Below are 14,006 nucleotides of genomic sequence, written 5' to 3' on the forward strand. Positions count from 1 at the left end.
GGCTTATCAGTTGCCGTACAACGTGGCGGCTCTATGCATGCCCGCCCACATCGGGGAGCTGCGAGACATCCGTACAACATGGTGGCGCTCTCTCCATGACGCCTCTGCTTCCGGCGTAACTTCCTATCCTGCGCAGTCGATTTGACCTTTGAACTCGCAAGGGCTTTCTTTTTCCTCTTCCGGGGACGGTGTCTGAAGGTATGGTTGCTTTTCCTTCTCCGAATCGCTGCACCTTTTACAATCGGACGCCATCTGGGGAGTTGCGGGAACCGGGATCGCTCAAGCGCAGTCTTTTGAGCTGACGTGGGGGTAAGGGTTTAGGAGGAAGGGTGGTGGCGAGCAAGTTCTCAGCTTTTAGCTTCAGACACCCCTGGATTCGGACCTCCCCTCCGCAGCCGTGAGTGTTTGGAGCTCACCACTCGGTTCTTTGCTGCCTTTGAAGTCCGGCGTTTGGAGACAAACTCGTTGTGGTCCCGCTAGTGAGACTGAGAAATCGCGGGGCATTTTCATGTCTTAAGTCCCCATTTTAACACGGCTCCTGTAGATGTTCTCAGGCTTTGGGAGGGCGGACGACCCGCCTGTTCGGTTGTTTCAAAATGTTTCCCAAAACCAATAGCAAGAAAGACAAAAATGTGTTAATAGGGAGTTACTTATGTCGTGGTTTCGAAGATGCAAACGCAATAATGGCTGATTGGATCACTCGCATTGGCCTTCAGTGTCACTTTTGATGTCTGACAGTTGTTTTAGTGTAATGTTATAAGCTCGTAACAATAAATGCAGGCGGTTTTCAAATAACGTGCTGTGGCGAAGTGGTTACGAAATTGGGGGTAAAAAAGGTTGGTTCATGTCGTATTTATGTTTTCATGTTACTTTACATGGTTCACTAAAAAACTGAGTCGTTCATATGCTTATCTGTATAACCGATTTGCTACGTAGTACCACAGTTCTATTAAATGAAACAATATGACCTAAGTGCTTTCGGGCAAGACAAAACCCTGAGCATCACTGTGTGCCAGGCTAAATAGAAGTGGTTTTAAAATATGGAATCTTTTCATAAGACACCTTAAAAAAAATTAAGGGTATTATGCATAAGAATAAATATGGATAACTTGTTATGTAACTTTTTTTTTTAATAAAGTTTGGATTATTTCTGCAATACAATTTTATTTCCTTTTTCTTAATTTAGGCATTCAAAATGGTCCAGCGTTTGACTTACCGTCGGAGGCTCTCCTATAATACAGCGTCTAACAAAACTAGGCTGTAAGTATTTCTAAAATTTAAAACGCATGTTGTCATTTACTCTGCAAAATACTGAGCTGTCACCTATTCTCTCACTTCCTAGGTCCCGAACCCCTGGTAATAGAATTGTTTACCTTTATACCAAGAAGGTTGGGAAAGCACCAAAATCTGCATGTGGCGTGTGCCCAGGCCGACTTCGCGGAGTAAGTAATCCTTTTGTTGTGAATAACATAACAAGGGTTGAACTTTTTGAGCATTAATTCCTTGGTAAGGGAATGAGTGGAGAAGTCAACACTAAGAAAGTTGAAAATTACTAAGCATAATCCAAACCTTTTCAAGAATATAGACTTTCTTTTAAGCCAGTATGACAAATACAGTGAAATGCCTTTCGGATAAATAAGTACATCATTTTCATTGTAACCTTATTTAATGTTTGCACTTACCACCTATAAAACAATCTAGCACAATTTCTGTTCCCTTTAAAACATCACAAAATTCAACATTTTCTTTATGCAGGTTCGTGCTGTGAGACCTAAAGTTTTGATGAGGTTGTCTAAAACAAAAAAACATGTCAGCAGGGCCTATGGTGGATCCATGTGTGCTAAATGTGTCCGTGACAGGTAAATATAACTGTTACACTGTATGCTAATCATTATTAGAATACTGGTGAAAAAATTTAAACAAAAGTTGTATATTTTAGAATCCTTCTTAAACTCAGGATAATTGGTGCTATACATACATGAATGATACTAGTTCAAAATAATTCAGTTAGAAGTTGGACTACCTTTATGCTAGATGTAGAAATTAAAATGACCTTGGTTTTATAGGGGAGGCAGGTAAGAAACTGGGCAGTTAGCTGGAGAGTGGGAGATCTTAAAAGTAGGAACAAAGTAGAATGTAAATCTAGTGTGGCTGGAACAGTACGAGGTGATAGACAAGAAAAGTAGAAAAGTCACAAGTTACGAAGGACAGATTTTTGGCTTGATCCTTAAAAATGTGGAATCACTGGGTTTGAGTAGGGCCTGGAAACCTTTGCTGTGCCAGGAACTAAAACAGGACGGATGGTAAAGTCATTTTTAAACAAAAGGTGAGCACTTGGAAGTTTTTCTACCTCGCGAAGCCTAATGAAGTGACACCCTCATTAAGATCTAAAAGCTGGATGAAGGAGGATTATCAGAAGAAGAGACTATTTCAGGTAGAAGACTAGGTCTTGGACATGTGAAAGTGGCATAGGCAGAAGTTGAAGCAGTGGAGTGTATGATGGTAACGTTTACTCAGCATTTTTAAAATCACTGTTGCAAGCCCATTACGGAGGTGTTTCTATTCCTATTTTTGGTGAAACCAAGGCTTGTTGCTTAAATTCACATAGCTGGTAAGAGGTAGCACTGGGGTTTTTTCCAGATTTTATTGAAACTCTTGCTCTTAACCCCAGTGACTATATTAAATCGACCCTGAAGACTTAAGTGGAAGAATTTGAGAGGTAATGGGTCTTCACAAGTTAAAAAAAAAAAAAATGGTGCAGAAAAGTAGTTTGCTTCCAGTTTATTGAGGTAGTTTTGTGAAGCGGTCCAGCCAAGTTTCCATACCAAACCTTGCAAGTTCATTCTGCCATTCAGGAGCTATTTATAAAGGGGTGGTTAAGCATGCTATAGTAATGGAAATACATGGTAAATATAACTTCCATGAAATGCAGGAGAACTTAATTCTCTGATCGAAGTTTAAAGGAGAAACTACTTTCAAGTGGCTGGGAATTTAGAAATAGTATTTGAGGTGGAACCTGAATTATGGATAAGTTTTAGACGAGAGGCTGAAAGGGCATTGCAGTCAAGGAATGCACATAGTTTTGATCTGGCACATGGAGGATGTGAAATAGGGAATGAGAAATGAAATTGGAAAGGCACATTGGAGGCAAAAGGGTCATGACATTTCAAGCTAGGGAAGTTTGGCTTTTTACCAGTCTGGTTTCCCGATTTTGCCAGACATACCCACATGGTAGGCATATTTATTAAAAATAGAGTTCTCAGGCTTAGCTTGTGGAAATTTGGGTGTAAATCTAAAGTAGCCTATAGATTAGCATCAGCTGTGGCACTGAGGGAGTCTGGTGTTTCATCTGCGTAAGTTTAGGGACTTTTTAAGGGTCCCGAGTAAGAGGCATTAATTTATTGTAGTTACATCAGGGAGATTTGAAAGAGTCAGGAATCCCAGTGTTTTGAGGTGAGGCTATTAAATGACCAGGGATGCAGCAGGGAATATCGGTGGGACAGGTTTCTATGGGAATTAAAGGTTTTTGATTTTATGAGTGCTTTGTCTCTGGGGCTAACTTTGATTTGACAAATGGTAGTACCTGCTGTTGACCAGGTCCAATACACTGTAATAATAGTGACTGCTTCCTCTCTAAATGGAGGTTCAAAGTACAGATAGTGCAAATTCTTACAAATGGAACCTTTATAAAAACCCTGTGAAATGGTTCTAAAATTATTCCTGTGCCTCAGGACAGACAGTAACTTGCCCTAGATCACACAGCTAGTAAATCGTGCGGTTGGTCCCAGACAGTCAGGCTCGAGAATCCTTGCCATTGATATGGTGGTGCTTGCTAATATCTTTTACCCCTTCATTTTGGTTCTCAGCACATAGCTCCTTTTCTGTGTTTTTACTGGAAATTTTCAGTAATACAGTTAAAACATTCTGAGATGTTTTACAATCAAGTAACATCATTATTCCTGGATCCTAATAATGAAATGCGGTTAAAATGAAAGCTACCATAGTGGCGGAGAGCGGTCTTCTATAGGGGTGATTTTCTAATTATCACACTCAGAAGAGCAGGGCAGGTACTACTGGCATAAAACGGAAGAATTAGCCTACTTTAAATGCCAGTGTAGGAAGGGGACCTTAGGCTGAAAGGGTCTGTCCATATAATTGCAGTTTTAAAGTTTTTATTCTGTTACTTGTGGTTTTATTTACTTCTCTGCATATCTTCCCTGATAGTTTTAATACTGTTATGGTACTTTTTCCTACTTTGTTAAATCAGTGTTGTTATTCTTTTAAACTATATTCATTTAATATTTTCCTTTTTTAGGATCAAGCGTGCTTTCCTTATTGAGGAGCAGAAAATCGTTGTGAAAGTGTTGAAGGCACAAGCACAGAGTCAGAAAGCTAAATAAAAAAATGAAGCTCTTTTGAGTAGTAAAACAATTAAAAGGCTTGTTCTGTTATTTCTGTTGTAATTTGTTAGTATACAGATTTGGTTACTATGTCTTATCTGGGACTCAGTGGTTTTTAATTACTTTTTCTGAATGACAATAGTGAGAGGTCATTGATGGCTAGAGTTTTTTGATGGTAGCTCCAGAAGACTTGGGTCAGTTTGGGAAGAGTGCACCTTAGAGCCAAATGTTACTTTTAATATCACTTTCATGGTATCTCCTTCAGCACCAACATCCATAGGATAAAAACCACAGTATTCAAGTTATTTGGAATGGAACCTTTCTTACATTGCCTTTAAACCTTCCATTCCCTTAGTTCACTTTCAAAATGGTCCATTTTGGAGAGTTGGAAACTCTTTATCAGCAAATAATGAATTCCTTTATATAAAACCACACATCATGGGTCTAGCGAAATTCAAATTCTGATTTATGTTGGATTTATAATTAGAACATTAAAATAATGGGCCTTAGTATTAATAGGTCTATTTGGAACTATGTAATATTGTTTCTTACAACAATATGAAAATATGTAAAGATTTTATTAGTTCATTCTTATAGGGCTGAGAAACTACCAAGCATCCATCCAAGTATTTTACTCCTTTGAATTTTTCAGACCATGTCAAGCTTATTTCCACTCAAGTGAGACTAGAGCAGAGCCTCCAGGCCATTTCTACAAGCCAAGAACTCTAGAAATTCGGAGTGTAGCTGGAAAATTCTATAAATTTGGACCTTTTTTCTGTAGATTCTAATCACTATTGCTGGCATAATGTAACGGCGACTTAACTATTACTAAGTCGTGTCACGCAGAGGCAGTTCCTCTTTATAACCCTTGACTGTCCTTTACTAAGGAAGGAAAAAGGAAGAAATCTTTCTGGCCTCTTGAACACTTTCATTATACCACACTACTTCGGTAGACGTGATTTTTAATCAGCAATTTGCAGAAAAGGACTAATGAGCGGGTAGGCTGGCATTTGAACTCAGACTTAATTACCTTTTAACAATACTCATTAACATCTCCATAGTGATTCCTAATGCCTATTTGCCACTCGGCTGACATTTACTCTTAGTTTTTCCAACAACCCTTTGACACCTTTATTATCCCCATCATACAAAGGAGGGAACTGAGACACAGGTCATGCAATATTATCCAGAAACATTTGTGTTAGAATTTTTGCAATGTATTCAGAAAGTTCAGATGGAATGACGGCACCCCCAATAAACTAGCACAAGAAGTGATAGCCGAGGCCCCTCTACTAGCATTTAGTTTCAGATGATGGAGCTGCTGACTTTTTCCCCAAATGCCTGGCAATCCCAAGAATCAGTAAGCAACCAGAATAATCATCTCAGGTAATGTTTAATCACGATATGAAAAATTTTCAATGGGGATATAATTGAAAAGCATTGGATTCAGGTTAACATCTCAATTCTCCACAACAGGCTGCATGGCCTGTTTTGTGGTCTTATGAATTCAGTTTAAGAATTTAAAAATGTACTTTTAAAATAACAATGGTGCATTAAAAATTCGGTTACTTGATTGTTAACTAATCTAGTTTTGAAAGGCTTGAGATGTAATTTTTTAATAGCTGTGGAGGGGAAAGCCTCCATTTGCCCATCAGGGCTCTTCCCTTCTGTTGCGAAGTTAGGTCAACAACTTGACTGAACAGTCTCTAGTGAGGACTATTAAGTTTCAGCAAAAGAAATGGGTTAACTTAGAAATTTGAGAAAGCTAAAGCATTAAAGTTACATACTTTTCAAAGAATTCTTCAAATGTTGAATGGTTTAATCTTTTCCAAATTTGAAATGTTTTCACTTACAAAACATCTTTGTAGACAGTTTGGAAAGTATGGGAAAATAAATTTTAAAAATCCTCTTTCAGTAAGCAATCATTTTTTAGTTTGGTGTCTACTTATTTTGTATTTTAGGCATAAGATATTTAAAATAAAAATTTGAAGCATACTATACATATAAATTTTCAACCCTTCTCCCTCACTTAACCCCTGTAGGAAAATTAGTGGCTGCATTTGCCATCGAGTCTATGCACCATAAATTTTCTTTTTTGAATATTTGGGCTACTTCCAATTTTTCTCAACACTTATGAGCATTTTTATACATCTGAGTATTTCGTTTATGCTGTTTTTTTAAATTCATAAACTGGCATTGGAGTACAGTACTTTAATAGTCAAGTTTAATTTGGGGAGTTACATTGTTTCTGAAGTGTCTTAGCCTGCTCATGCTGCTGGAACAAATTGCCATAGACTGGGTGACTTGAACTACAAACATTTCTCACAATTCTGAAGATGGCGAAGTCCAAGATCAAGGCCCTGGCAGATTGAGTTCTTGGTGAGGGCCCTCTTCCTGGTTTGCACAGTGCTGTCTTGTATCCTCACATGGTAGAAAGCAGAGAGAGAAGTCAGCTCTTGTATCTTTTTACAAGAGCACTAATGCCATGTATGATGAGGGCTCCACCCTCATGACTTAATTACCTCCCACTGGCCCCCACCTCTTAATAGTATCACCTTGGGGTTTCAATGACTGGTGGGGGTGACCATTTCTTAAGCATTTTAAGTTCTTGACCATAGCCTGCGCGCTTCATCCTCCCTTCGCTAATGCCTCTCCACCTCACCCTCATTGAGTTCCCTCCTCCCTCCCAACACTCACAGAAGTGCAGGTTTTGTCTTCTGGTGTATAGATATAGACTACATAGATTTGTGTGAACAGAGTACCAACTCTGCCCAAGTGACCAAATGGATTCCGTACTGTTCTAGGTTTTGATTTTGTAAAATACAAAGCAAAGCCTTTATTGAATCCAGTTGTGTATGACTTAAAGTGTTTTTGACAGGCTCCTTAAAAGACATGTGAATGTAGTCAGTGGTTTCTTTTTAAAGTCTAGTATTTCTCCCTCCACTAAATTGCTAATAAATTCTGTTAGAAGGATGTGGGGCAGGGGTGGGGCAAGGGAGCCTTTCACCCTTAAAAGCAGAAAATCTCCATATGTTTAAGTAAATCAAGTTTATTTTCAGCAGTGTAATAACATAGTTACAGTTTTTACCCTAATAATTTGGAGCTTGGGCTCCCAGAATTTTGATAGGCAGGGCTGTATCCCGCTTTAAACTACCTTATCACATCAGCTAAAATCATGTACAGGCATACTTTGGAGACACTGTGGATTTGGTTCCAGACCACAATAAAGCAAATATCACAATAAAGTGAGACATGAATTTTCACTTCCCAGAGGATATAAACATAACCATAGTCTATTAAGTGTGCAATAGCATATGTCATATATATATATATACCTTAATTAAAAAGTACTTCATTGCTAAAAATTGCTAACCATCATCTGAGCTTTCAGTGATTCCTAATATTTTTGCTGGTGGAGACTCTTAACCCTCGATCTGTAAAAACAAACAAACAAACAAACAAAACAAAACAGTATTTGCGGAGTGTAATAAATGAAGTACAATAAAATGAGGTATGCTTCTACCGTTCTTTGGAGTAAAATTGTGAGGCAGGGTTTAATATGATTTTTCTCTAAATTAGATTACTTATTGCTGGTAAGAGTTCTATAATTATTAGATATTATCAATAGAAAGCCACCAGTAGGTGGCTCTGCTATCAGAGCCAACTGTGCATTTCTTTCCAGCTCTTGTGTTCAGTGATGTCAGGCTGATACCTTGAAATTGGTATGGTGGAATTATTTACATCTGGGAAATCAGCAAACTATCTTCATGAGATTCCTTTCTAAAGGATAAGATCCACAATATTTCTGGATCAAAAGATGCTTTCTCATTTCCAAAATATTCACTATTCAATAATTTTGAGTAAACCTGAAATGTTTGGGGTTAACTTGCAGGATTAAAAAATATTTTTGCCATGCATTTACATTCTTTTGTAATTTGCTTTAGCTTTCATTCATTCACTCAACAAAGATTTATTAGAAACTACTATGTTCCAGAAACTGCTGCCGGGTAAATATTAACACAATAGTCAGCTGAGCAGACTTCCCCTGCTTTCCTGGTACATAGGGGAGTTCATGTTAAATGAGGTTACAAATACATTTTTAATTGCACACATTGGGATAAGAAAAAAGGAAAGTATACAGTGCTGTGAAACAGTGTGAGACTGGAACCTTAGGGGAACTTAAGGTAGGCTTTTCTGAGAAAGTGATGTTTAAGCTCAGAGCAAGGATAAATAGATGTTAGCTGGGTGAAAAGTAGGGAGAACATTCCAGACATAAGGACTAACGTGTGCAAATGTCTTAAGTCAAGAAACGAGTTGTATTTAAAAAACAAGTAATTCATGCAAACCAATTGCTCTCAATATTTAGAGACCAATAAATCTGATAAGTGTGAATAAACTGTTAATCTCTAAGGGAGACCAGTGAAAGAAAAGCTGTCCTAAACTTTTTATTTTAATTGGAAGTAAAGACATTCTACTCTGCATTAGAGAATATTTAAATCATGCAACCCCTAGATAATTTAGGCATCAACCTACCATTAAGGAGGAAAAGATCAAAATTACTGACTGAATTCCCCTGATGTTCATTCAACTCCTATAGTCCTTGGCCTGGGCAAATAACCTGAGGGTTCTGCCCTCTTCTTCCTTTCCTTCTCTCCATCTCTCACTTCCCCCACAACACCCCCTGCCATCCCCAGATTAGAAATAAGCTATTGCTTGAAATGCCTAAAGAACAAATGGTCTTGAGGAAAATTCAAATGTTTATTGCATCTTAGTTTAAGTTGTATAAAGACTCTAAGCTATATGGTTTGTTACAGCTACTCACTCTAGTGATATAGCATGGAAGCAGCCACTAACAATACGTAAGTGAATGTTTGTGGCTGTGTTCCAACAGAGCTTTATTTACGAAAACTGATTTCAGGTCACATTTGGCCCACAAGTTGTAGTTTGTGGACCTTCCTGTTCTAGATGACTCTTGCTACCAGCTCCAACTGCAACTGCATGAGAAACGTCAAGCGAGACTAGCAGAAAACTACCTTATTGAGTCTAATCAGCCCAAAAGGTGGTGAGAAAAAATGAAATAGTTGTTTTATCTCACTAAATTTTGAGGTGGTTTGTTACATAGCAATCTACTACTAAAACAGTGGTATAGTACAATCATCTTAACAGGTTTTTTGTTTTTTTTTTTTTTTTGCTTACATGTCCTTGAATTTTGAAAAGCTATGTAGACCCTTGAATATTTTTAGATTATCATCTAAAACTTTTCATTATAGATTTAAATCATTGCAAAGGATCTAATTTATAGCATAGTGAAGATATGAATAAGTTCTTTAAAACTTCGATCACTTTTTAAATGTATCAAATAGCGCTATATAACAACTTTTTTTTTTTTTAACAGAAAGGAATAGGTTCTTTTAATAGTCGGAAGTTAAATTCTTAATATTCTTCCTTTTTCTTCTTCACTCGTATAACCAATCCATTTCCTCCATGGAATTTTAAACTATGATTTTATGTTGAAAGTCTTTTACTGATTGGTAATTTCCACGATTCTATTTCTAAGAAAGAAAAAGCAAAAGGAGGTTGGAGTCTTAGCCCCCTTATGTCCTCTGGAGAAAATAAGGCATTACTGCCTTTTCACGTGTGTTCTCTTCGCTTCTCTCTCAAGCAACTCTCTCTCAGGAACGGCCCATTCTTTCACAATCTGGGAAAGATGAAAGAGTGAGGATGCTAAACAGCTACTGTCATCATTCCCTCCCACCCCGATCCAGATTTTATCCGAGTTTAGGTCATCCAAATGTGGGCCAAGATACCCTGTTCCAATGTCTGACATGCCCCTTATGTGTAAGACAGGGAAGGACACAAAGCCCTGCCACTGGCTTTATATTTCTTCAAAATCAATCAAGCAAGCATTATTTATAATTTATTTGCTACTTATAAGAAACTGTGCTAGGCGTTGGGATAAACACACAAAAATCTCTGCCTTTTTGGAGATTGCATTCCAAGGAAGGGAGACATGCTAATTAATTAATTAATGAGTATATGAAATATATGGTATGGCTGATATGTGCTATAGAGAAATAGAGCAGGGCAAGCAGGAGGAAGCAGGGGGTTACCATTTAAAAAGTGGCATGAAGGAAAGCCTCTATGAGCAGGGGACTTTTAAACAAAGACCTGAAGGCTGTGAGGAAAGACCTTGAGGATACCTTGGAAAGAGCATTAGGAGCAGAGAATTGTCTGGTGGCAGGAGGGTGCCATGTGGCTAGAGCAGAGGGAGAGATGAGGTTAGGGAGTTCACAGGAGGCCAAGTTGTATAGGTTCTTACAGCTCCGTGTTTGGACACTGCGGCTCTCAGATCTGGGCATAAGACACCTCTGTCCTGGGCCCCACACATTAGGGGGCCCTACTCTGACTTTCTCCTGGCAATGCCCCATCCCACATGCAAAGAGTCCAGGGGACTGAGGGGCATGCTGACCTGGAATGTATGCTTCCCTTCTACACCCCCTTAGGGTATACATGGCCCCAGAAACCTCTGCCCAAGGCACCCCAAACCCTGGGACTGAGCACTCCTCCCCCGGGCCCATCTTTCAGGGAGGACTGTGCTCCTGAGGTGCTCACCTGAAGCCTGAGGGTGTTTGCAGGGCCTGTGGAAGGAGCCTGGGTGTGTGAGTTGAGCTATCAACGCATTGCACATAAGCTGCCCCAGGCCCATGCCCACGCCCACCTCCACCCCACAGCCCCAAGTTAGGAAGCAGAACCAGAGGTCTGGCACAAAGGGTCTGGGCAGGGAACCGGCTGCTCCTGCATCGCCGCCATGTTTGCACAGAGAACTCTGAAGAGCCCCAGGACCATAACCGGGAACCCAGCCTGCAAGACCTTTGGAAGGTATGTCTGTCAAAGTGGGAGGCTACAACCTATCTTGTTAAACCATTTCGTAGCTTGATTTATACCTTTTTAGTGTTTCGACATGATATTTGACATGACATTAGACATTTATTTGTACTCCTGCACCGAGTCCTGCAAAATGTTAAGGGCAAGTCTTTGGCTCTTTAGCAGATGGGAGGCCATTAGAGGTGCTTTGTTTAAAGGAGACTGGTCTGAACCCAGTATTTAAAATTGTCCATTTAGTGCCCTCGATTTGTATATGCATCCAAGCAATGCACCATGGAACACCAACTGGGTTTGAGGTTCCCCTTCTTTTGTAAAGTGGGAGAAAAACAATTGTAATAGTGGGAGACGGAAAATCAATTTTAGAAAAACTCAATTTGGAAGCTGATAATTGAAAAACTGCCTTTCTTACAACTAGCAACGCCCTGGTATTCCTTGGAATGTCTTCAGGTAACCCTGGAGATTAAAGGTATGAAATACCACAATTTGAAGATGCCTGATTTAGTAGATAGAGCATTGTACTAGAAGCAAAGAAGCTTGGACTATAGTCCTGGTTCTGCCACTAACGACTTCTTTTACTTGGATAAGTCATTTACCTGCTCTGGAAGAGTAGATCAGTGATCTCCAGAGTCTCCTATTCATAGATGCATTAATTCATTTTATTGTCCTGGTAATGAATCAGACATCTGCTGTGCTTCAGGCACTGGATAGGGCCCTGAGGCTGAATATGCTACCACCAGGGCCCTCCAGGACCTCACCGTCTAGCTATTCAGTTCAGCCATGTATTACTTTTGGTAAATAAATTTAAATCAATGGTTCAAGCCAATGGATGATACCTATGAAGCGTTTTGGAAATTTGTTGGGGCTTTGACACTACACATTCCATAATGTACAGGACAGTCCTCTTAACAAGTCATCTCAAGTCCTACATGACTTTCCAATATCCAGTCAGATTTTTGTGTAGGTGGGAAACCTGTTTTTTTATTATCTAAGCCTTGGTAAACTCCATTTAAATATAAACAAAAAAGCAATTTTTTTGCGTGGTTTTAATATATATTGAATTTTCCAGGAACGCACTATCTGAAACCAAGGGAGATTATATTTTTCTTCTGAACGTTATCTGGAGAAATTCAACATTTTGGAAAAAAATAACAACAAACCATAAAACTTTGATCTTCTGCAAGGTAATCCAATATTCCCAGTTTTTAGAAGAAACCGTAAATGTAATGCGTGAATGCTGATTTACATTTTTTTCTTAAATCTTCGGTGCTGGAAATTGCACAAAATTTGATTAACGATCTATTAATTTGTGGCATATTATATAAATCTGTTGTGTTCTGAAAAAAGCAGCATGATTTCTAAGTGTTTTGCTTTCTGAGAAACACTACTATAGACAATTGGGAGATGCCAAGGGGTTTTAAGTACATTAGGGCTTGGAAAGTTCTCTTTGATGGCACGAAGCATTCACATCAATTCACACAGCAAGCACTGCGCTCTCTGGGTGTATAGCAGGCACTACGCTGGCACTGACCTTGGGGAGAATGCCTGGAATACACGAAGTCTCCCATCTCCCCTATCTCCTTTCCTTGCTCCTTCTTTCCACATACACAGCATATGGCCTGGAGTAGGAGACAAAGTGTAAGCTCCACTATTTCCCATTACGTAGCCTTGAGAAATTACTTAAGTTCTCTGAGTCTGTTTTCTGAGCCCCCGATATGGGTCTCAAAATACCTATCTTCCAGGATTGTTACAAAGATTAAGTGTGCCTGGCAACTAGTCAGTAATTAATGTTAGTGCTGGGTCTCTTCCATTTCTCCTCAAAACCTCTTCTCAGAACATATCTGCCATGAGTGAACATGTGTTTCCCTTGTGGACTGTTTGCATTTTAGCTTTATAATTCTTAATGCTGGGTCAAAAGACTGACTTCTGCTAAAGGACTTTCAAGCAGGTGAAGCTGACTGATAAATCCATCTGCTGGCAGTCAAGGATAGCTCTATTACACATAGATACAAAGCTGACAGGCGATGCTGAGGACAGGGGCAGTGGAAGAGCACACTGGGATTGCCGCCTCTGTACAAATAGTTGTCAGGGGCTGAAATAAATTTCATCATATGAAATTTCCCCTTCTATTTAAAGAATTTGAACATTATAATATAGACAGTGATTCTCACACTTTAGATTCACTTAAGAATCTGCTGGGAGATGGTTCAAATGCAGATTCCTGAGCCCCATCTAAGACTTCCTCAATCAGAATCTCTGAACGTTGGGCTGAGAACCCACATTTTAAGATCTCCTAGTTGAAATGGATGCTGAACTGCTCTTTCACAAGATTCAGATACAATTTGGTGTTAGACAAATATGGGTTTAAATCTTAGGTCCACAATTACCCAGTTAGGTGACATTGATTTGAAAAGTTTCTTAACCTCAGTTAAGTCTTAAGTCACCTCACCTATAAAGTGAAGGTAATATAACTTCAAAGGTTCAAGGGTTCAATGAAATATCCTGTGTTACCCACACCATGGGCTGTACGACCCTTTCCTGATTCTAGTACAAGACTTGCCTTCTTATCTACGTGTGGAGAAACAAAATGCATCAAGATGGTCAGGATGGAGTCTTCTCATTTTGAATGATTAAAGACAAGTGATAATGTTGGAAATAAACCAAAAAGTCAACTGATATCTTACCCTCCTCTATCATGTTTTACCCAAAATGATTTTTTTCACT

At 39.1% G+C, this 14,006-nt stretch overlaps 1 protein-coding gene across 2 annotated transcripts; it reads left to right on the plus strand.

Moving 5' to 3' along the window:
- The first annotated feature begins 126 nt into the window (after positions 1 to 126).
- Positions 127 to 4,451, plus strand: RPL34 (ribosomal protein L34). 2 transcript variants are annotated; one of them, XM_006918906.3, is made up of 5 exons: positions 127 to 198; positions 1,187 to 1,260; positions 1,343 to 1,442; positions 1,756 to 1,859; positions 4,316 to 4,451. In XM_006918906.3, the coding sequence occupies exons 2-5, from the start codon at positions 1,196 to 1,198 to the stop codon at positions 4,398 to 4,400; spliced, it is 354 nt and encodes a 117-aa protein (XP_006918968.1). In that variant the 5' UTR covers positions 127 to 198; positions 1,187 to 1,195; the 3' UTR covers positions 4,401 to 4,451. The 2 variants fall into 2 exon arrangements, with proteins under 2 accessions (XP_006918968.1, XP_006918969.1); XM_006918907.3 differs by having other exon boundaries at positions 180 to 309.
- The last annotated feature ends 9,555 nt before the right edge of the window (positions 4,452 to 14,006 follow it).

The sequence above is a fragment of the Pteropus alecto genome, unplaced genomic scaffold (assembly GCF_000325575.1).
Source record: "Pteropus alecto unplaced genomic scaffold, ASM32557v1 scaffold5, whole genome shotgun sequence".
Taxonomy (NCBI): domain Eukaryota; kingdom Metazoa; phylum Chordata; class Mammalia; order Chiroptera; family Pteropodidae; genus Pteropus; species Pteropus alecto.

Coding starts and splice junctions, on each gene's coding strand:
- RPL34 (XM_006918906.3), top strand. CDS start 1,196: ATGGTCCAGCGTTTGACTTACCGTCGGAGGCTCTCCTATAATACAGCG. Junction 1,443..1,755: donor GCCCAGGCCGACTTCGCGGA/GTAAGTAATCCT, acceptor TTCTTTATGCAG/GTTCGTGCTGTGAGACCTAA. Junction 1,860..4,315: donor GCTAAATGTGTCCGTGACAG/GTAAATATAACT, acceptor TTCCTTTTTTAG/GATCAAGCGTGCTTTCCTTA.